This window comes from Chionomys nivalis, chromosome 13, assembly GCF_950005125.1.
Source record: "Chionomys nivalis chromosome 13, mChiNiv1.1, whole genome shotgun sequence".
Lineage (NCBI taxonomy): Eukaryota > Metazoa > Chordata > Mammalia > Rodentia > Cricetidae > Chionomys > Chionomys nivalis.
In genome coordinates, this window is record NC_080098.1 from 54,286,582 (window position 1) to 54,310,978 (window position 24,397).

Genomic DNA, 24,397 nt, shown 5'->3' on the forward strand with positions numbered 1-24,397 from the left:
AGCGAGGCTCTCCCGGTCAGCAGTAATGATGGGCAGGCCTTGGAAACAGAAGCAAAGCAGTTCCAGAGGTAGCACCTTTACATCCTGGGCTCAATGGACTTAGCACAGTAATCTTGATACTCATGTGGAATGCATATTGAAGTTGCATGAGAATTACTGGTTCATTACTCCCATTTTCACTGAACAGACACAAAAGACACCCAAAGAACACCTTCAGACATATCACCATGGAGAACACACTAGAACGCTTCCTAATAAAATGAACCTGCCTGAAGCACACTGTGGGAAACCACAAGCGGGGAAGCGTTAAGTTAGGAATCAGGAAATAGAGAAGTGATTTGAATCAGAGGTATCGCAGAAGCAGAGAGAACAGAAATCTAATGTTCATTCGCAGCAGAGCTAGGGTTAGCTGTCATTCATTAATTAAGGCTAGACAAAAGGGGAGCCGCACTGCTCAAAAGTGACCCAAGAGCTGCAGAGAGCCATAGAACATGTTATTGGCCTGGGGAAAGAGACTAACAGGTCACAGGCAATTAGAATGCCCCTAAAGTAAACAATTTAGAGCGAAGAACCCAGGACTGAAAACCCACCAACATGAAATGGTGGTGGTGAGAGATGATTGCGTGCTGAAGTTAGCTGTCAGCCAGCAGCACAGCCCTGGACGGGAAAGTGGACTTACGGCTAATGGAGACCTGGGAACTGAGTGATGGAGATGGCTCTGGCCACGTGAGTGCCACAAGACCCTAAAAGAGCAGGCTTTGCCAGGGCAGGGATAAGTCAGAAGAAAATTGAAATGCTGCAAGCAAGCCTAGTGAAGGGAAAGCAGGAAACAGCACAGGGGACATTCTGACAAAGGAGAAAAGCAGACACAGGGGAGCAGGAGGAGCTGCAGGGCTTAGGATGAAGCTTTCACGAAGCAGGCAGAGCCGGAGGTGGAGAGGTGGGGTGAAAGGAAGAGTCCCCTAGGGACTGAGAACAGTCTACTGCAGAAAGTCCTCCAGACCGTGAAGGTTCATACAGCCCTGAGGGTTGTCACTAAGACACAGGGGAGCCTACTGTGTGCACAATGAACACACACTCATCAAGGGATTCCTTACACCTCCAGAGGCTATGCCGCATGCCTGATGATTGAATGAACATGAAGCAAGGACTCGATAAATCTGACTTGAATACCTTTATTTATTGGCACTAGGAACTGAACCCAGGTCTTGTGCACATGAGCCAAGCACTAAACTCTATGAACACCATTCTTCAGTATTTCCCATCCTCTTGTCTAAAATGCCTTCAGACTGCACAGGACAACCTTGGGTATCATCCTTAGGAATGCTGTTCTCTACCCTTGAGACAGAGCTGGCCAGCACATGCCACCATACCTGGCATTTTCATATGGATTCAGGAGCTCAAACCCAAGTCTTCATGCCCGCCACACCATTGTCAACTTAGCTATGTTCCCAGTCTGTATTGCCTTTTCTCTCTCTTTTTTTTTTTTGGTTTTTAGAGACAGGGTTTCTCTGTGATTTTGGAGCCAGTCCTGGAGCTAGCTCTTGTAGACCAGGCTGGTCTCGAACTCACAGAGATCCGCCTGCCTCTGCCTCCCGAGTGCTGGGATTAAAGGCGTGCGCCACCACCGCCCGGCTGCCTTTTCTCTTGAGACATTGTCTCACTATGTAGTTCTGATTGGCCTAGAACTCACTAAGTAGATTAGGCTAACCTCAAACTCAGATTCACTGGCCTTTGCCCTTGATGCTTCTTTAGGCAGTAACAGGTCTCCACCTGAGCTAGAGACCGTCAGTACACAAGCTCTGGGCTCACAGTCTAGCAGAGGGGATGTGACAACGGGAGGACGACTGTCACAGGCACACACAGCAGTCTGCAAAAGGAAAGCAAGGAACACAGGCACAGATTACATCGCTGTGCCTTGAAGACGAAAGACCTAACCTTTGGGCTTTCCAGGTACACTGGATTTTCTTTACAATGTCTTACTGTGCCTAAAGAAAATCCAAACTGAACAGAAACTACATGAGAGGTCTTGTAACCCTAGACCTGTCCCCACCTGCCTGTGTACTACAAACACCTATTACATCTCTAACATGAATATGGATAGTTCAGCTAAAAAAATCCAAACTGCTTTCATTTTTTTGAAACAGGGACTTGCTATGTGGCCATGCTGGACTTTCTCATGATCTTTCTACTTCTGCCTCCCCAGTGCTGGGATTACAGATGTGTACCACCACACACTGTCAGAAGACATTTTTTAAAGAATATAAACTCTTTACTAGGGAGACATATAAACTATATTATTTAATGAAGACTAAATGTTAGGGTATTGTGGTTAACTAAATTATAAAAATTATGTAACCAGTTCAAGTAATTTTACACACACACACACACACACACACACACCCCACAAGCAAAGTGTAAAGATGCATTTCTGCCGTGCCTATGAGCTAAGTGGCAAGTGTGTTCAATGTGTACATGGTATAAGACATACTGGATATCCAGTACCAAAAGCCATCTCCACTTTCTAGCTGCTGGATTCTGGAAAATGAGTATTCGCAAGCTGCCCAAATGCTTGGTTTTATAAAATTTCCATGCTGCCTGGAGTGCAGGGAAAGAACACAGAGGTTTTCAAAACAGGTATCTCTGAAGCCTCCAACTCACTTAAATTCAGTGACTTTTCCCCACATACTACGTGAGAACAACGTTCACCAGATAAGCTTCCTTCTCTTCCCACTCCCTTAAAATGGCAACCACAGGGGACCAGCTTTAGTGTGTAGCCCCCACACAATTCTACCATCTAGAAAAGACCCCCAGAACTTCAGAGAGAACCACAAGTCTCGGTTTTATGTAAATGAAGAAGTAATAAAACCATATAAATATCAACAAAATTAATACCTGGAATCAACTATTGCTTAGCTATCTGCAATAATTGCTAAGCCCTATTCTCTCCTTTTAGGAAGTGCTCTGCACAGGTGTTTTTTTCTGGAACACATATGAGAATAACCAGGAAACCCAACATCACACATTCACTGCTACCAGGAAACATGGCGTTAGGTGCTCTTCACTAGCTGAGTAAGGGAGGACTAAGAAATATAGATCAAGTATACGAACTAGCTCTATGGAATAAATGCCGCCCACAATTAAGTGCTTCGACTGCATCTAGAAATAGTCTTAATTTAAGCTAACATACAATTTTGGAACTCAAAGAAAAACCAAGGGTCTAGCCTATCAACCTCTTGATGAGAGTATATATATTGTTCTGAGCTAAATTTGAGTATTTCACACCATACAGTAGGAATTCAAGACCATCCTGAGCAAGGCCGTAAGACCCCATCTAAAAACAAAGAAAATTCATGACTCAAATGCACTACCAAGCACATTTTCCTTTATCCCAAGAGTATGAACACCTTTGCCCTACAAGAGATGAATGCTGGATGTCCTTGCATGAAATGTCATCTACTGTACCTCCCAAATCTTAGCAATACTGTTCCAATATTGTATCACTTGCCTCTCTCCCTAACAATTCTAGGCTGAAGTTATTCCACCTACCAAAGTCTGATTTTCTGTCGTCACTGCTACTCTCAATTCTACCTGGTTCTCTCCCCTTAGGCTTTTACAAAGTCTCACCACTCCTAAAACTCCTCAGGCAACATTCCAGGGGACAGTTTATCTGTCCCAAGTCCCTTACTACAAAACATGATTCAAATGATGAAGCTATACAACCAGAGTGGGATCCATGCTTTATGACACATTATTCTCAAAGGTCTGGGTCACAGGGTTGATACACATGATCCTTAAATTCATTTAACAGATTCTGAAACCCACTTGTTCAAACAAGATAAATTCTGGAACTAAGGCTGATGATGCAAATGACTATATTGAAACAAAAAAGAAAAAGCGCTTCATCCAAGTATTTACATTTTAAAAAGACATTTAAAAGTAGACTACTTATTAAGTGTGCTTGAACAAACCATGTGTGGAATTGAATTCCATTCATTATGGAGTTAGTTTCTGCTAAATACTTACTGATGCTATAATAGGCGCCTGGCATTTGAAGACTTGAGTTTCAGCTGTTCCCAGTCTCCACTAAAAAGTAATACATTCTACACTGCTGAGGCTCTAATCTGGGCCTCAGAAACAAAGAGCTGGTGTATAAGGCAATTACTCAGGGATGAGAACGTGGAGGCTATAAGTGTGGTTTCTGCAACTACCCATGTTTTTACCCAGGTGTTTAGTCAAACTCTACGGGCCATTTAAAGGTTTTAATTATGTATATCTTACTGTAGTATGTTACAGTAGCTTAACAAACGCAGATATTCACAGAAGATTCTGGAAAATGCTTGAGAATGAGAAGCGTCTCCTATATTACATCAAGTTAAAAACCATACAGTTCCTCAGGCCTCAAAGCACCTTTTCAAAATAAACTGATTATACAGCTCAATTTAAAAACCCGCACACATCATATTACAGGCATAGAAAGTTTACAGTTCAACAATGCAAACACAGGCAATTTGACATTTCAGCCCCTTTTGCAACGTGATTAACAATTACAGAAGACCTTCTATCATTATTGGCTTTGGCTTACATCTTACACAGCTTGGAAGTTCTGTTTCTGTCTATGTTTTGTTGTTTTCCTGTAGGTGAAGGGATTGGACCTTCCAATAAAAATGAGAAGAGGTCAGGAATAAAAGAACCTACTGAAATTACTAGTTCCTTGTAATACACCAGGGAGAATATGGCTTAAACACAGAGCCAAGTCTCTTACCCATTCACACTCAATGTTAATTTCTATTAAGTCTGACAATAATGTCAAACTTAATTCACTAGTTTAGGCAAGAGTAACTTGAGATATTGTTATCAAAACCAACTTAATTTTGGTCCCGAAATCATAAGTGCTTAAATTTTGGGAACTTTTCACATTAACAAAGATAGCATGTAGGTCAACAATCAAAACCTCAAAAGATCAAGTTAAAAGATAAACCTTGTAATGATTTTAAATCTATCCAATTAATGTTTTTGTAGATTAGGATTAACTAAAATGTACCCTGCCCTGAAAATTTGATCCCCTTGGTCTGTAGACCATGACAATTTTTAAGATTATTTTTAAGAACAAAAAGCTCCACTTAAACCCAACAACAAGCAAAGAAGCAAGGAAAGGAGGTCACTCCAAAGCTCTCACAAGTCACACAGAACAACAGACAACACAACAACCCAGTTTGCACAAACATACTATTTTTTGTTTAAAAACAAAAAAAAAAAAAAAAAAAAAAAAAAACAGGTATGGAATTAGGATTTATATACCAATATCAATAGAAGTGTCAGGTTTCACAATTTTGTTGCTTAGAGATTCCAAATTCTTTGACTCCATCGGTAAGGTAAGATCCTGAAGGTGTGCACACAGTAAACAGCAGCAAACACCTAACAACACGCCTCTGTTGTTCAGACAGCAGCCACGCCTGCCTGTGCCTTTACAATATGAGCTGTAGCAGACAGCAAGCAAAAGGGCAGTTTGTGCCATCAATTCAGATTTGATTCGAAGAAATAAGCAAATTATTTCCTTGAAAGGCAGAACATCTAAAACTACACTGGGGAAAAGTATCAATTGAGCTTGGGGTAAAAAAAATCAGAAAATATCACAAGGGAGGCAGCAACAGCGCTTTGCTGAGTATTCTAAAGGCTTGTTTCAGGTAGTTTGACAATGATTCTGGTAAGACAACTGCTCAGACACTCACACCCACACAGTTTAATGGCTTAAAAAAAAAAGTAAAACCAAATTTGTTACTTTAGAAAAACGAATGCAGTGCATTTTCAGCAAGATTATCGCCACAGACTCTGATTGCTCAGTCCACACATAAGCAGGAGTTGCCTTCTATGGTGATAGGGCTTCTCTGCACTAATTCCCATCAGGCTGAAAAACATTAGGGCAGGGGAAGCACAGACTGAATTGTTGCACAAAGAACATTTACTCATCAGATCCCACTGATCTCTTCTGTGCCCGCTTCCTGGGCAGCCTTCTTGGAGAAGCTTTATCTGAAAGAAAAAGCAAGAAAGAAGCTAACTAACTCAAGAACATTTTGTCTTTTCAGCAGTAAACTTAACACACACACGCGTGTACACACAAATACACCATGTGGCAACAAATGCCCCTTACCTAGCTCTAGGTTTTTTTTTTTTGTTTTTTTTTTTTAAATATTTATTTATTATGTATACAATATTCTGTCTGCGTGTATGTCTGAAGGCCAGAAGAGGGCACCAGACCTCATTACAGATGGTTATGAGCCACCATGTGGTTGCTGGGAATTGAACTCAGGACCTTTGGAAGAGCAGGCAATGCTCTTAACCTCTGAGCCATCTCTCCAGGCCCTAGCTCTAGGTTTTTAAAATAAGTTAAAAATATCTTTCAAGGGTAATACCAATTAAAATAAAATTTTCATACTTGTGTAGGGAATGATCTGACAATGGATGTTGTGCTACTGCGAACACTATGCACATCCTATTACACGCAAAAGGAAGAATTTGAAAGTACTGTATAAACCCAGGCATGGTGGTCCATACTCCAGTACTTGGGAGGCAGAGGCAGGAGGATTGGGAGTTCGAGCTAGCAAGGGTTACTATGAGTTTCTGTTTCAAAAACAAAAGTTTAAAAGGTCTGACACAGTTGGAGCATATTTATGTTGGGCACTAACACCAGATTTAGTATTTGTGGGTACATAAGTGTTGGCAAATACACAAATCTAACTGCAAGAAGCAAGCAAAGGGCATTAGTACCTCAATGCTAAAACCACCCCAAGACACAGCCTCTCTTTAGAATTTAACAGAAATACATGGGGTGTTGAGTTTCTTCTATTCTATAAAAGAAATAGTCTATATGTTTCTTTTAAAAACAGGACCAAGATGGGTATGGTGGTACATTCCTGTAATCTCAGTTCCTGGGAAGCTGAGTTTGAGGCCAGCCTAGGCTATATCTAATAAGGCTTTTTCAAAAACAGGTTTGACATACCGTTTCTTTATTTTCTAGAAATACTCTGCACCAGGAAGAATAGCTCACTGTGAAATAAGCTATTATTTTTTTCAAAAAGAATAATGAAAATGTATACGGCCTGGTGACATGTGCTAACTACTGAGGCAGGATGATCATATGAAACAAGGAACAAGGCCAGGTTGGGCAATATACAAGACCTGTCACCTCCTCCTCATCACCAAATGATTTCTGCAGATTAAAAAAAGTAAAAAACTGGAAAAAGATACTTTCACCAAGGTGTGAAGTTTATTTATGAAATGAAAAAGAATGCCTAACAGTCTTTTTCTTAAAAGTTACTAGGACAGAATACATTTTATAATAAATGTTTATCAAAAATATCTAAAGACAGCTGGGTTGTGGCGGTGCAAGCCTTTAATCCTAGCACTTGCGAGGCAGAGGCAGGCATATCTCTGTGAGTTTTAGGCCAGCCTGGTCTACAAAGCAAGTTCCAGGAGAGCCAGGACTGTTATACAGAGAAACCCTGTCTCAAAAAACCCAAACACCCCCCAAAAGATCTAGTAAGATTGAACCTACAAGTCACATAAACAAGGCCAAGAGGGGTTGTTTTTCTTGCCTAAAAACTCACTTCTAAGCAAGGACACGTTTTCCTAGTGAAGAAAACACTTTCTTATCAGATTTTCCCCAAAGATAAGACTAAGAACTACTTTATTTTCCAAGTGACCAATTTCCAGATTATTGTAAAAAATAAGTAAGAAGCTGAATATTTCATCTCTGAAGATTCAAAAAGCACCCACAATCTAACAGCCATCATTGTGAGCAGTTAGTGATGACATGTGATCATTAAATCCCAGTCAGCTGGAACACGGTAATGAGGGGGGGAAGGGGAGGAGGAGGAGGAGGAGAAGAAGAAAGAGTAGTCCAGAACTTTTGATGCCTGTTTCAGTTTCCGAATAAAACTCCATTAAAAAGACAATCAATTCAGCTAGCCTTCACCATGATGACCTGCTTAGGCTAGGCAGCAGACAGAAAAAGAAGTCTGTAAGACAGTACCTTGAGGTAATTTGGGTTTAGAAAAAAATCCTTCAAATACCTCAACAGCAGAAAAAGCATTCTGTTTAAATAAAAAGCAATCACAAATATATATCATGATTTTTTTTCAGCTACCAAAGGAAAAAAATTTACCATTACTTCCCATAAAGGTTTGGGGGAGGGGGAGCAAAACGAAACAAGCAAAGCCTAAGGAAAAACTCTAAATTACTTAAAGTCAATATAGTTTATCTTTCCAGAGTAAACTTTAAACTATATGCGGGGGGAAAGAATCATGTAAGTGGAAAAAAAACTCACACCAGACTCCACAAGACAGACCTGCAAGTGCATGCACCACCCATTTAAAACAGGCTGACCAAAGCAAAACCACTTCACAAAACTTTAACAGTTTAATCCTTCATTTTTACTAAGGACAACAGCACCGTGTTAGTAGACACTCAGCTCAGTCTCCCCTCACCTAGGAGCCCATGCAGGTCAACTGCAGCTCATTTTATTATTTATTTATTTATTTATTTATTTTGGCTTTGAAGAGAGCCCAGGAAGGTCCCAAAATGTGATCCTCCTGCATTAGCCTCTTTTGTAGTGAAATTAAAGGTATTTACCCCCATATCTCGCCTATTTCTTTCTAAAATTAACAAGTGTGCGCTTATGAAGACTGTATGTGGGGGGGGTGTTGTTCTGCAGGAGCTTCCACCTTGTTTTCAGAGACTCTCCCTGGTCTTGGAGCTCATCAGTAATTGAGCAACCAAACCCCAGAGGGCTGCCTGTTTCTATTTCTGCCTCCCAAAGGCATCCTACCACCCTCGGCTTTTTCACAGGTTCTGGGGCCATAGTAATGGTCTTCATGCTTATCCAACACACACTTCACCAACTGAACTATCCTGTCAACCCTTTAAATGGTATTTACATAACAAATGTTATGATTGAAAAAGATTTTGTATGCATTTAAAACATTATTTAGCAGGGCTGGAGAGATGGCTCAGAGGTTAAGAGCACTGGCTCCTCTTCTGAGGGCCTGAATTCAATTCCCAGCAACTCCATGGTGACACAACCGTCTGGTCCCCTCTTCTAACCTGCAGGCATGTATAGGCAGAACACTGTATAATAAAAAAAAAAAAAATCAGTTAACCTGTGAGTTTATAGGTTAAAAAAATACTCAGGGGAAATAGACCCACTTCACCTTAAAATGTAAAATACTTATCAAGAAATCAGATTAGTGGAAGCTCAAAGTGTCCTGTGCTGGTTAAGGAAAAACATCCTCAAAGCATATGAGCCCTAGGCAAGAAAAGTGAGACCATGGGCATTGTCATCACCATGCAGACAGAACACTCATAGAGAAATAAATATGTACAGAAAACCATTTTAATATCTAAGTATAAATTATTTATTGAAACTGGTTTTAGTGAAGTCAAGGACAGAATTTTATATTTTTGTACAATTTAAATTTTTTTTTTTTTTTTTTACAATGAGGCTAACTTGAATGCTTTCCCCCTTTTTTTTTCAATTTTCTTTTTCTGCTTTTTTTAAATGTGTATGCGTGTGTTGCCTTCATGGTTGTCTGTGCACCACATGTGTACAGTGCCTGTGGAGGTCAGAGGATTCTCTAGACCTGGAGTTGCAGACAGCTGTGAGCTGTCACGTGGGTGCTGGGAACTGACCCTCGACCTCTGGAAGAGCTTTAGTGCTCTTAACCTTGAAACTACCTTCCCAGACCCTTTTTAAAAGAGCCACTCACCAAATGGGAAAAACTGTTCTGTATTCCTTCATAAAAATTAGTACTTTTAACAAACTTCCTATTAAAAAAAACACCAGAATCCATTAAGTAATATTTTAGATCCATTCTTTAAAAATTAACATGTAGCCAGTTGTTGGTGGCGCACGCCTTTAATCCCAGCACTTGAGAGGCAGGAGGCAGAAGCAGGTGGATCTCTGTGAGCTCAAGGTTAGCCTGATCCATAGAAACCCTGTCTTGAAAAACAAAACAAAACAAAACAAAAAAACCCCAAGAACAACAAAAAGTAGTTGCAGTAGTTTTCCCCTAAAATACATTATTAAACTTGCTGTAGTCATGCACTATGCAAGAGCCCCCAAAACTGCAGCAGAGACCACTAAAGAAATTAAGTCACCTCACCTCTTCTACTCTGCACTGAAGCAACAGGAAGGAAAAAAGACAGGAAACAGATTAGGAAGAGAACTAAGACATTTACAAACAAGCTGTGTGTTTGAAAGCACTTCTAAATTAAATCATAAAAACACTATAAACAGAACAAGTCTTTAAGTGCTTTGTTAATCATTATACTAGAGTCTACACAAGTAATGGAAAAGATCAATGTTAAATAGTACTGACCAAGGATTTTTTTGGTTATTAGAAACTATTTAATTTCCATTTAGAGAAAAATTCTCACCAAGTTTGTAAGAATACTTACTGATCTGATTCAAAGTTTCCTGAGGAATCCAACTCATGTCAACATCATTTTGACTCGATGTACCCATTTCTACTTTCTGTATAGGTCTCTTGCGCTACAAGAACATAAAAGACTATTTAAATACATGCCATAGCATTGTTTATTCTAATTTTAAAAACTTTGATCAAAATATATAATTTGAGTATCTTAGCAGACAAATTACATTCTTTTCTTGCCTTAAAACACCCCAACACACACTTTATCTGCTACAAGGATAAAAACATGTCTTCTTAGTGAGTAAAATGCTTGTCACCAAGCCTGATGACCTGTATTTGATCCCAGAGTCCCAAATGATAAAAGAATCAACTCCTCAAAGTTGACCTCTGGCCTCATCACATGTGCCAAAGCACACACATGTGAATGCACAGGTACATATGCCTACCCCAAACCAAATATATGTAATAGGAAAATGTTTAAAAAAAATAAATCTTCGGCCGGGCGGTGGTGGCGCACGCCTTTAATCCCAGCACTCGGGAGGCAGAGGCAGGCGGATCTCTGTGAGTTCGAGACCAGCCTGGTCTACAGAGCTAGTTCCAGGACAGGCTCCAAAGCCACAGAGAAACCCTGTCTCGAAAAAACCAATAAATAAATAAATAAATAAATAAATAAATCTTGAGAGTCTAAGTTGTTGTTATACCACTGATAGATCAAATAAAAACTACTATTTACTCAATAATTTTCTTTCCATTTGGGAATCAAATCATAGAAAATAAAGTTCCAGTCTGTGAAATTCAAGATAATTACTGAAATGTAGAAAGCAGAACTCTTTCACTGGTAGCTAAATATAATCAAATAAAGTAGGTACAGACACAAAAAAAACCCACAAAATCTCAAATAGGTTGAGAATAATGAATTCATTAAGAGTGTGAAGGTTTCAAGACATAGTGGTATGTATATATAATTCCAGGACACTGCAGGGAGAGGCAGAAGGATCAGGAGTTCAAGGCCTGCCTTAGCAGCATAGTAAATTCAAGGTCAGTGTAGGCTGACCCTGTTTCAAAAACAAAACAAAGACAGGGTGAGACTTTCTCTATAGTCTATCTGCTGCAATACTGGACTATGAAGCCCACTTAATTCCATTTTCTTTAGTCTTGCTCTGAAGTTTAAAAATCAAAAATCTGTGCAGGAAGCTGGCATGGTGTACACACCTTTAAGCACAGCACTCAGAAGGCTGAGGCAGGTGAATCTTTATGAGTTTGAGTCCAACCTGGTCTACATAGTAGGTTCCAAGCCAGCCAGATCTACATAGTAAAAGACTATCTCAAAATTCTGTGGAGAAAGTTTGTAATTCCAGCACCTGGGAGGACACAGGAGATCCATGCCAAGCCAGACCGAGCTACACTGGACTTTAAGGCCAGCTAGAACTACACAGAAAAACCCTGTCTCAAAACCCAAGGGCTATAGCTATAGCTCAGTATAAAATGCTTGCCTAGCAGGTAGAAACTCTAATAATCTATTTAAACAGATTTACACAGTCTATAAATTCTGAATACACAAAAAAGTATCCCCTCTCTCACTAAGAATTGTAACCCAAATAAATTGTTTGATTATAGATAATTCAATACATTCATGAGGAAAATGTATTAAGTAGAAGAAAAATCGTTCTGAACTCAAGGAATATTACTGTAAGACAGCAAGGATCACTTTAGAGAGGGTAACTAGCACACTAACTGGATTTGTGCACACATCTCAACAAATTCAAGTCACATATTCAAAGTCTCATCTCTGGGTAGTGTTAAAAAAGGCACCACAAAGTTCCAAGCCTACAAAACTACAATAAGAACTAGAGTATAGTTAGTACCGCAACCACTCAGTGTGGTTTGCCAGCTGCTCATTCATAATTACCTTTCTAGATTCCAGGAGTTGATGAAGGCCAACAACAACTAGAAGCCCAAGACCAGCAAGGAACATATACATAAAAATTCTGGCAGAAAAAAAAAAAAAAAAAAGAGAAAGAAAGAAAGGAAAAGAAAATAGAGCTGGTGTTAATTCATACATACTGTATCTAATTAAAAACAAAAACTTAACATATGCTACAACAGCTTTCCAAATAACTTGTAGGAAAAATACAGCATTTTAATTAATTCCAGGCAACAAGCTTTACAAATTTCCTTTTATTTATAGTTAAGAACACTTCGTCAAAAAAACTCTACCTCTAAAACATGTTTTATTTCAAACTCGTGGTTTACGACAATTTCAGTAGTTTTGTTCACCTCACATTTACATCCTTATTTCATAACTGGCCTTATAAATCCCATCAAGTGAGTCACATCTACATTCACAGATGATTCTTCACTCAGAAAAAACATTTTCCAAGAAAACACCCTAATCTGTGCAGTGATCTCAGAGGCCTGTGAGAGAGGCTAACCTGTGCAATGATCTTAGAGGCATGTTAGATAGGCTAAGGCTCAGTTAAGCAGAAAAGAATTTGGGAAAGGAAAAAGTCAACGACTCCTGCTGTAAAAACAGTTTCTCGGGTTCCACCATCTTCCTTGACTTATATAATAGGCACAAGAAGCACATAATGTATGGATTTCACATTCTGACCTTTTCTAGACATTCTGTGATCTGAGCACACTGCCTTCCAGCTCAATCTGGGAGCTCCAGATCTACCGATACAGCTTTACTTACGTTTCTCCATCTAGCCCATCCTCTCTTTCAATAACTGTAACTGTCTGATTGAAGACAGCATCTTGGAATACATTGCCCTGTTTAAGAAACAGATGTTTAAAAAATCACATGAGATGTGTTAAAAGAATAAAAATTACAAGTGTTCTTAAAACTGCTATTCTACCAGACTTAACTTTCCATCACTTTGTCATACAGGACAATAAAGCCATATGTAATTTATGATTCAGTGCCAGGTACAAAACTTATGTTATTTCACCTTTAAAATAAAAATGCCTAGGAACTTGCCAAGACCACCCTCTACCTTCTGCAGGGAGCAGGGAGGTGGTGACTTCAGGAGCCAGGGCAGCTGTGAAGATCACAGAGCCCTGGTAGGAAGAAGCACAGCCCACAGAGCTCCTCAGCAGCTGCAGGAGCAGACCACTTAAGAAGCAACCCAGACAAAGTCAGGCCCATGCTCTAAATGGAAACTGGAATGAAAACCAATTCCACTCTAAGGAACAGACCAGTAATTTATTTTCAGTTTCAAAGTGTTTTTTTCATTATCATCTTAAAACTACTTCGATAATTTAACAAAACTTTATTTTTCCAATACAGAAAACCACCGGACACACACATACACACACACACATATATATATGTCTGTATCTGTTCTACAAATGTAGTACTTTGAAACTGAACCTGAACTGAGCTCAATCCTACTTGAAAACAAGATGAAATAATAGACACAAAATGAAGTAACTCTTTAGCTATTTAAAGGTCACTCTGAAGACAGAATGAGAAGCTTTTCCTCTGTGCTAATCACAAGGGAGGGCCTGGCTGAAGACACAAGAAGTCATTAACAGGCTGAGGGAAGGTAGAACCCACTCCTCGAAGGACGCTCTTGGGAAAGGGAGTGGAATAAACTCATCCTCACGCAATAGAGAATATAAAAGTTGTCACCTGGGGTCTACTCCCTACGGTTCCTTTCAGGCATAAGTGAAATTAACACATAAATCTTATTGCAAAAATTGTATTTAAAAGTGGATTGTATTTCACCTATGAGCATACAAAAAAGCAAAACAGTGAAAGTCTTTAGAAGCATTTAAAAGGGAAAAGGTCTACAACAAAATAGGACAGAACAAACGTCTTACTATTCAACAGCGTCTAAGTAGAGGCAAACTATACTGTAGTACACTTCCTCCCTTGTCAAGATCCAACTCAAGTCACTTTCTCACACACACAGCAGCGCCTAGTGACACACAGCCCAGGTGTGCACACTTGCCACTATGCTACTGCTTCCTTCTGGCCATCTCCTTCAACACCTTGTGAGTGAAGTTAGAGACGTTTGTGTTCCTGTGCTATTATAGTTTCAACTACAAACAAGCACTTATACAGACAGAAAACTATTCAACAATGGCCACTCTCCCATGTGGTTCCTAACAAAGACAAAACACAACTCAAAAGTTCTTACATTCAAATCTTTGTAGTTCAGATTGATGACCAGACCAAAAGGCCGTCCCCCCATGGGTTCTGCAGGAATGAAGGAATACTCAAAAGTCGCCTGTCTCTGGGGTGGCACTATAGTGTTCAGAGGAAGAGCTGTGAAATTCTGGATGTAAAACTGGTAGTCCTGAGGATAACGAAATGAGGCATCTAGAGATTCAACAATAAAATCTTCTGTCCCCTTGTTCGTAAAGCCTACCAGGAACTTCACGATGTTGTTTGCTGGAAAATCTAAGACACAAAACAGGAGAGGTTGGGGTGGGGTCAGAACACATTCAGAGTTCAAAATGAAACACAGACATGGACTTGGTTTCAAAATTCTCTCGACCAGAGCATTCTAGCATGACTGCACACTAGCTCTGAATAATCAGAGCTGTAGTACAAACTGAAAATCTTTTGGCTGCTCTCTGGGTTCCAATTTAGGAGATAAACTGGGTATTGCAATTCCAGCCAAATCACATTCAGATTAAGAGGCTAAGAAAATCGTAGCAGCAAGATTATCATGCAAGAGGTTTATATAACTCAGTATGTTACTACAAAAATAAATGGGGGAAGGTATCGTCACATACTCAAATTCCCTCTCTTAGGTGGGGAGAACAGAACAGCGGCTTTGCACATTCTAGGTATGTAAAGAACTACCGAGTCCATCCCCAGCAAGCAAATCACTTTTTGTAGGTATTAAGTTGGAATACATAGAAAACAGAACACTTAAGTCCAAGAAAATTAGTGGTTTTTGTTATTAAGTCTTCCATAACACTGTATGACAGGCTAATGGGTTGAATTCCATCCAGTATAACAGGTTATAGAACAGACAGACCTGGGTTTGAATCTTGTCTCTGAGTAACTGTAGAACAAGTTTCTTAACCCCTGTAAGCCCAAGACCAACAATAACTATATCCTCAGGGTTTGCTGGATTAAATGAGCACTGCAAAGTTAAAGACCAATGCTCCTCACAGAGTCCTCAATAAATAAGTGTACACAGGAATTTCAGTAGCCCTAACAGGAAGACTGGAAATGCTCCAAATTCTAAACCTTTGTGAGCCGCCAACAAGACGCTACAAGTGGAGAATCCAAGTCTCAAGTGGCGAGGTGTACGTGAAACAAACTCCGCCCTCCAGGCAGCTCATTATGCACATAAAAATATTCTACAACTTAAATAAAATATTCAAAACCACTTCTGGTCCCATACATTTGGAGCAAGAAATATGCAACATTAATTTTCTTTTTTAAGTTAATGCTATTCTGTAACCAAGGCCTAACTGTAGACATTTAGTATTTCATTGATATTTAAACATTCGAAACTACCATCAAATTCCAGACAGACCTGATAACATGTGCCTGTAATCCCAACACCTGGGAGGCTGAGGCAGGAGGACCTTGAGTTCAACACCAACAAAATAAACTCCTTTTGAAAGTGAGTATGTGTGTGAGTGTGGATGCAAACAGAGCAGAGAATTACTTCTGGGGAGTCAGTTCTCCCCTTCACTTGCTCAGAAAAGAGCCCTCCTGTCTCTGCAGTGCTGCCTACTGCACGCTGTCTCACATCTTCAATGAAGCCCCTAACTGGCATTTTCGTGTGACTGCTGGCTAATCTTTAACATGAGTTTAAACTCAAGTCATCAAAACAAAACGGTATTCCTGACACAGCTTGGAAAGTTTCAAGAATGGGACCTTTAGGGCTGGCAAGACGGCTGCCTGATAACCAGGGCTCAATCCTCAGAACCCGTGACAGGATAGTCCTCCTGCAAGTTATCCTGGAGCCTCCGCATGCTCCCAGAGATACATGTGCACCCAGATACACATTTTTTCAAAAAAATTTTCTTTGAGAAGAATGTTTAATTTCTAGAAAACCAAATAACATTTATTTTCCCCTTTAAATACCAGCATTACCACACAAAAGATTGGAATTAAACAGACGATTCTGCTTTACCTTCTCCTTTTACAAATAAGATAGTTGTGTCTGCACTCGGTGAAGCTTCTGGTTCACCAGACACATCTTCTTCTTCTTTATCTTCTGCCTAAAGGCAATAACATCAACAACAGAGTGCTGTGAAAGGGGTGAAAACATTCACTGCAGTGCAGACTTCACTAGACCGGGCTAAAGCACTGATCACTGGTGCTGGTGGTGTGCATTTCTTACTTTTTAGGAGGAAAGACAAACACAGTTCCAGATTATCACAGTTTATACAGTAGAGGTTCCTGCCCTGGGAAATCACTAGTCAGCCCAGTGCAAAGGAAGAGCCTCTCTCTGGGAAAGCCACTTCCTGGGTCAGAGCATATCTCCCACAGGTAAGTACAATGGTGCAACTCTGCTCTACCTCGTCAATTAAACAGTACTCCTCATGGAAATGTGGACACTCTGGTAACTCTACCTCAAGTAAAGACTGAAATTCTGTTCCAATTTTTCCAAACATTCAGGAAATGCCAGCATGGATAGGAGTTCAACCACACTTGAACTGCAAGGTCCCTAAACAGACTGGTAAGCTAGCTTCCTTCCAAAGAAGGACCATAATAAGTTCCCCTCCCTTTTACTACTTACTTCTGCTGTGTAAAAGCAACCGGACAATAAATGGATGAGCAGAGCTGGATTTGGCTAGTAACCACATTTTGCCCAGCCCCGTTCTCAAGCACCTTATTATTAGCAGCCCAGGAAGATTTCCATACCAATTACAATTTCCTCATAGCCAGGTGGTGGTGGCGCACGCCTTTAATCCCAGCACTTGGGAGGCAGAGGCAGGCGGATCTCTGTGAGTTCGAGGCCAGCCTGGTCTACAAGAGCTAGTTCCTGGACAAGCACCAAAGCTACAGAGAAACCTTGTCTCAGAAAAAATAAAAATAAAATAAGATTTCCTTATTACAATCAGTCACGTATCACTGAAATGGTATGGTAATGATGGATACAGACAGACAGACTGACAGACAGACAGACAGACACACACACACACACACACACACACACACACACACAGTGACAGAGATCCCCAGATCCAAAGAATACAAGCTTTTGGTTCCTGTCCTGGAACTAGCTCTTGTAGACCAGGCTGGCTTCGAACTCACAGAGATCCGCCTGTCTCTGCACCCCGAGTGCTGGGATTAAAGGCGTACACCACCACCGCCCGGCTTGAGAATAGAAGTTTGAAGCCAGCTTGAGCAATATAGTTTCTCCAAAATACAATATGCAAGTAGGTGGATATACCTGAAACATAAAGGCTAACAAATTCTATAAGAATAAAGTAGCAAAGTATACTTGAGAAAAAGGAGAAAGAGAGAAATTACAACTAAGATTCAATTTAATGAACTTCAGAATATGTTGAGAAAAAAAGTGGTTCTAGTCAGAAAAAGATTACAGATATGCAATAAAGACAAATCCAGACGGAAAAGACCTCTAAATGGTCACAGTGATGAATAAATATATGAAGGTTTGGGAGAGAGAAGAAAGAGTATAGAAAGTTATTGTGTTTTCTTTGAATTTTTTGACTGCAGAGAGATATTTGATTCTGGGGGCTGCTAAGATAAACCAACATAAAGGTACCTGGACTTTAAAATTTGGGTCTAAGAATTTGTTGCTTTGGAAAAGAGGTTCTTTTGTTTCCACAGAGCAAACCTGTGGATTGCTTCCAGACTAGAGTCATTTGATGAACAAAGAGCTCCTGAAAGGCCGCTGTGAACAGCCCCCAAAATACTTTGCCCAACAAAAAGCAGGAAGCAGTTTGGAGAGAACTATGCCCATATTCCCAAATATTGTTTATAAATGTTTGTTTAGATTTAAAGGGGGATGTGCTATAGAGATTTTGCACTGGTATCAATCTTGGTTTATCGATACAAATTTAAAGTTAATTTTGTTGTATGTATATTTCTGTTCTTGATTAAGGTATTGTATTTGTGCAGCTCATTTAAAAATGTAATGTATAATTAAGAAATATAGGTCAATAGATAATCATCTATAATAGTCAAGCTTGTACTCATGTTAGGTTTTCTAAATATATATAGAGATATATTTCAGTTAGTTAGGTATTCTTCAAATCTTTCAGAGACTTTCAGAATATGGCATTTAAAATGTTTTAAGAACTTAGACTAGACTTTTCATGACAATGAGACACATCTGCTCCTGGCAGCACCAATCTACTTCAGAGGCTTCTCATGGAGTTTGCTAGCCATATGGGCAAGAAACTGCTCTTGCCTGGACTGCTTGATGTCATGCTATGTAAACTGACATGCAGGACCCACAGAAAAATGACTGCTGAACTTGCCTAAAGATGAGATGGTCCTTTGGGATTCCTTGCTTCATGAAAGAAACTGCTCCAATATTACAGAAGAATTTTGGGTAACTGTCCAGGTAGCAAAATGTCTCTGTCAATTCTAGAGTTTTAGAAGTTGCTTACAATGCACTTCCTGTTCATTTAGGTAATATATCCTTCTAAAGTCTTTGATGGAATTGAAGAATAGATAGTTATGATAAAAAATGTAAATATAAATATTGTAAATGTAATTCTTGCTTGATACCTGTTTCGCTATATGTAATTTTACTATGTTAAAGTTAAAACCTTCCTTTTTATTTAAACAGAAAAGGGGAAATAGTGTGGGACACCATTCTGTATATGAGTTGCTTTTATTGGTTAATGAATAAAGAAACTGCCTTGGCCTGTTGATAGGGCAGAGTAGAACTAGGCAGGAAAAACTATACTAAATGCTGGGAGAAAGAAGGCAGAGTCAGGAGACGCCATGCAGCTGCTGCCAGCAGATGCTGGAACTTTACCAGGTAAGCCACAGTCATGTGGCTACACACAGACTAACAGAAATGGGTTAATTTAAGATATGAGTTAGCCAGAAACATGCTTAAGCTATTCGCCAAATAGTATTGAAATAATATAGTTTCTGTGTGATTATTTCAGGTCTGAACAGCTGGGAACAAACAAGTGGCCTCCTACAAGAATAGAACAACAACAACAACAAAGATACTAGTTCAATTCCCTGGAGCTACATAAAAGCAGAGAGTCATTTATGGGAGGACAAACTGGTAAGTGCCAGACTCCATCGCGGGCATATGAAAATGGTACTCTCCTGCAAAGTGGTGGAGATATTTGCGGAGCTCAAGGCAAAGGGCTAGGAGACCTGAAAGCCATCAACGGAAGGCTGTGGTGGTTAGAATCAGGTTTTACCAACATTAGGGAGTAAGCAGAAGAAGGTAGCAGAGAAAACAGCAAGTCGGCGGGAAAGAGAAGGAGTGTCAACACAGTGGGATTCAAAGTGCAAATAGCAAATGTTAAAAAAGCCTGAAATACACAACCAGGAAAATGGGCCAGGAATTTGGCAATTAGGTTGCTGGTGACCATAACAACTTTCACTACACATATAGGATTGCTCCTGATGGGTAATGAATATGAAGCTAAAGTAAGAGGAAAAATTACTAGCAAAGGTAAAAACGGGAGTAGCAACTGAAGGAGGGAAGACAGCAAGCACATCTGTACATGCGCAGCTCCAGGGCCAAATGCCAACGAGAAGGAACAAAGAATCCTGTACAATCCACAGACTGAGATCCTTAGAGTCGTGAACACACCTCATTGTTAGGGAAATGCACAGAAGTTTAACTTGAATAGTTCACTGTTGAAGGTCCTCATTTTCTGACACCAAAGCCAACATTCCTGCCAGAGCGGAGTTTAAAGCAAGCAATGTTTGCGAGAGCAGCTGACAACATAGAAAGCATATCAAAGTAAGACGGATAACCTCACGATTTACCTTGTCACAAAGGAATATAAAGCCCACTGGTGCAACAGCAGACTAGTCCGTGTACCCAGACACCTCCATAAGCAGAGGAGAGAGCAGGTAGCATGGGTGAGCTATTCAAAGTTGCTCCTCTATTGAAATGAGTTGAAGAGGCAGAGCCTCCGTGTGTAAGGCTTGGCACAGGTTCATCAGTAAAGGTCTCTCAAAGAGGGAGCTGGCAAAGCATAAAAATTAAGGGTATTCTATTCAGGTGAAACACCATGTGTCTATATATCAAAATGTTAGCTTAAAAAAAAAAAAGTCAGATATATCCATAAAAATGAAAACAAACTTCATGAAGGACGATTACAGTATTCCTGGGCAGGAATAAAACTAGGAAGAATGTTGTAGCAATGACCCTAATCTGAGCTGGGTTTTTTGTTCGTTTTTTTGAATTTCATGTGTATGGATGGTTTGCCTGGATATATGTATATCATCTATAGACCATGTGTACACAGTACCTATGGAGGTCAAAAGTGGGCACCGGATCCCTTGGAACTGATTGCAGATGTTTGTGAGTTATGTTGGTGCAGGGAAAAGAACTTAGGTCTTCTGGGAGAGTAGCCAGTGTTCGTAACTGCAGAGCCATCTCTCCAGCTCTGAGCCAGATATTCTTATTGTCATTATTACAGAGTATAAATTTCAGAGCAAACTTCAAAGAGATCATCTCTAACTGTTACTATTCATAAAGTGTATTTTATCACCTGCTCTTCATTCCCTGCTCCCAAAACACACTCATATGACCCACAAAAACATGAACTCTAAGAAAGGAGAGGAAATACTTCACTTGTTCAATCTAGTACCCAGAACAGAGCCTTGTTACATAGCAGAGATGCCCCTACAGGACTCATGGCAGGTTACTGAATGAAAAGAAGCAAGCACACACACACAAAATACAGAGCTAGAAAGCTAAGACCTAGACTCCAAATTTAACAGTCAGGGTCTGCTGCTGGCCCAATTATGTGGTTCTCCTCCAGCCTTCACATAGGGATGATCCTGACATGTTCAGTGCACCTTTTCTCTTCCCCTACTCCAGAAAATCCTCGGGTTCATTCTCAATGATTTGCCCTTAGGCCAACTTCAACCCAGGGGAGATGGCTCAGAGGCTAAGAGCATATATGACTTTTGCAGAGAACCCATGTCTAAAACCTTCAACTGTCTGTAACTCCAGTTACAGATCTAAAGCCCCTGCCTTCCTCAAGCATTTGCAATTACATGCAAGTATCTACACATTCATACATAACTTAAAAAATAATTACCAAATTTGCCTATAAATAGAATATATTCTTGGGCTGAGTATCTAGCTCAGTTGATAGTATACTTGTTCCCTATGTCTGAAGCTCTGGGTTCAATCCCTGATACCACATAAAACATGGCATTGTAGTACATGTCTCTAACCCATCATGTCCTGTATTTGGGAAGAAGAGGCAGAAGGACCAGAAGTGCAAGGCCATCCCTCACTACCTTGAGCTCAGGACCAGCTGCATTACATTAAGACTATGTCAAAATTCGGGGGGGGGGGGGGGATCTTCATATGTCATATACATTCTAGATATAGTATATAGCACTAACCAAATCTGTGGGTTCGTCTTCTTCTACTTCAGCTTCATCGTCTTCATCTTCAATTATCGAATCTTCCACTGTTTCTTCATCTTCTGTAAGATCCTGAGCCACTGCTAATGACCCTGAAAGTAAAATAAAAAATGAGCACACAAATTTTTATCAGTGTCTTTAAACATCAGGTCTAAACAAGAAAATGTCCTAGCCAGGCGGTGGTGGCACACAACTTTAATCCAAGCACTGGGAAGCAGAGACAGGCAGATCTCTGTAAGTCTGAGGTCAACTCTTCTACAGAGTGAATTCCAGGATAGCCAAAAGCTACACAGAGAAACCCTGCCTCAAATAAATAATAAAGAAGCCGGGCGGTGGTGGCGCACGCCTTTAATCCCAGCACTTGGGAGGCAGAGGCAGGCGGATCTCTGTGAGTTCGAGACCAGCCTGGTCTACAAGAGCTAGTTCCAGGACAGGCTCCAAAACCACAGAGAAACCCTGCCTCAAATAAATAATAAAGAAAAAGAAGTTCTGCCTGTAGTAATTCAGTCTTCCTGGTCAGCTGAACAATGCCCCTGCACAAAAATATTTATAATATCTTACTAGTAGTCTTAACTTCTGTATGTTAATTTTAATGGGAATGTTTCTAATATCAAAAGGCACAAACTCAGTGGGTTAAGGGCACTTGCTGCCAAACCTAACCATGTGAATTTGATCTTTAGGATTCACCCTGAAAAGTGTCCCCTAGTCTCTGCATATATACTGCAAGACACAAGTACAGATACAGGCAGGCAGACAGACACACACACACACAATGTAATACAAAATTTAAAATAATAGTGGTATCTTCAATGGTTAGTAGCAAAGAAAAAATCTAATTATTTTGCACATGACTTTAACCATATTTTCAGATAGATTTAAAATACCAAAAAATAAATTATAATCATAACACTAAATTATAAATCATAGTTTTATAGACAAACTTTCTCAACAAGTCACACTACATCAATTTCAGGCAAAATCCTCAAAAGCCCTTCAAAGTTCTAGCTAGCAGTTCTTCCCACCACTTCTCAGAAACTGATGATGTGGCAATTCAGTGGGAAGAGCCACACGTGCAGTGTCCAAGAGCAACAATCCATTCTCAGGACCATGCATTTTTAAATCTTTTCACTTTCCTGGGTTAAAACGATTCATTCATAGTTTATACTTCATTTTCCAAAGCCAGTTTCAAAAAAGAAAGAAAATCCAGGGGGCTACGGTTGTAGCTCAGTTGTTAGCTTGCATGTCTTGCATGCCTGGCATGCTGGAAGCCCTGGGTTCCTCTCCACCACCTCACTCATGGGGTGTGGTGACAGACACCTGAAACCCAGTACTCCAGAGGTACAGGCACAAGGATCAGAAGTTCAAGGTCGTGTTAGGCTACAGAGACTTTGAAGCCAGCCAGGGCTACCTCCATGAGACTGTCTCAACATCTGTCCCGTGTCCCCACCGCGCCCCCAACCAAAATCCCTAACGGTAACTCAAAGTCCCTATTAGCTACTAAATAGAAGCCAATCACTTTCCTGATTGCTTGGCTAAACAGCTCGTGAATGCGGATCATTACTTTTTATGCCCTGAGCCGCTCAAACTTAGAAAAATGAAAGGAATTCTGGCGATCACTCAAACTAACTCATTTTATAAATTAGAAAAATCAAAGCTCATGAAAGGAAAGAGGAAAAGGTTTCTACGTTTTTACATTCAGCCAAGTTTTTACTTCAGGTTAAACACTGGAATGAATAAACTTATAAAGCTCGAAGTAACTTCTTCCCAGCACATTTCCATCCAGCAAAAACTGGCCAGGAAAGGGAGAGGGGAATGGGGGAGAAATTAGAAAAGCAGAAGAAAGCCATCCCGCGGGGACTCTTCGGTACCGGCTGACTAGCAGCAGGAGGAGGGGGGCGTTTTTGGACACTGAGTCTCGAGGTCCACACCGACCGCGATGGACGATCGAGGAGACCGAGAGACGGCGATCCACCGCGCCGAGGTAGAGAATCCGCTCTGGGCGAATGAATGGAGGCGCACCCGCGTGGGGCTAGCGACACGTCAGCGCAGCGGCCGGGGGTTGGGGGTCGAGGGTCCGCGCCGGCAGAGACCAGATCGGCCCCGGCGTGGGTCCCGTGGACCGAGGGCTATGGGCCCGCGCTCGCAGAGGGCGCCGAGCCGCGGCGGGTCCTGGGGGGCAGCACGGCCCCCCTCCCCGGGAGTCCGGCCGGGGAAGCAGTCCCGGGCGGCCGCGGTGCCGGCCCCTCTCCCCCCGCGTCCCTCACCTCCCGGGCCTCCGCGGAGCAGCACGGCGGCGGGGAAGGCCAGCAGGAACAACAGCAGCAGGCGGGGGAGGAGTCTCATGGTGCGGCCGGTCAGCGTCCACTGCGCGTCCGCTAGGGCTCTCGGCGGCTCTGGCGGTAATGGCGTTACACTTCATCCGGGCTCCGCCGGA

The 24,397-nt window shown here is 40.9% G+C and overlaps 1 protein-coding gene across 1 annotated transcript in view; it reads right to left on the reverse strand.

Annotated features, from left to right (window-relative positions):
- Ssr1 (signal sequence receptor subunit 1) overlaps positions 1 to 24,397 on the reverse strand; it is a 30,515-nt gene extending 6,118 nt beyond the window's left edge. Inside the window, exons 1-8 of the mRNA XM_057787179.1 lie at positions 24,228 to 24,397; positions 21,943 to 22,055; positions 16,538 to 16,625; positions 14,576 to 14,838; positions 13,126 to 13,202; positions 12,340 to 12,418; positions 10,456 to 10,549; positions 5,967 to 6,030 (exon numbers count right to left, since the gene is read on the reverse strand). Coding sequence (XP_057643162.1) covers positions 5,967 to 6,030; positions 10,456 to 10,549; positions 12,340 to 12,418; positions 13,126 to 13,202; positions 14,576 to 14,838; positions 16,538 to 16,625; positions 21,943 to 22,055; positions 24,228 to 24,306 — 857 coding nt within the window. The 5' untranslated portion in view covers positions 24,307 to 24,397. The remainder of the gene's footprint in view (positions 1 to 5,966; positions 6,031 to 10,455; positions 10,550 to 12,339; positions 12,419 to 13,125; positions 13,203 to 14,575; positions 14,839 to 16,537; positions 16,626 to 21,942; positions 22,056 to 24,227) is intronic.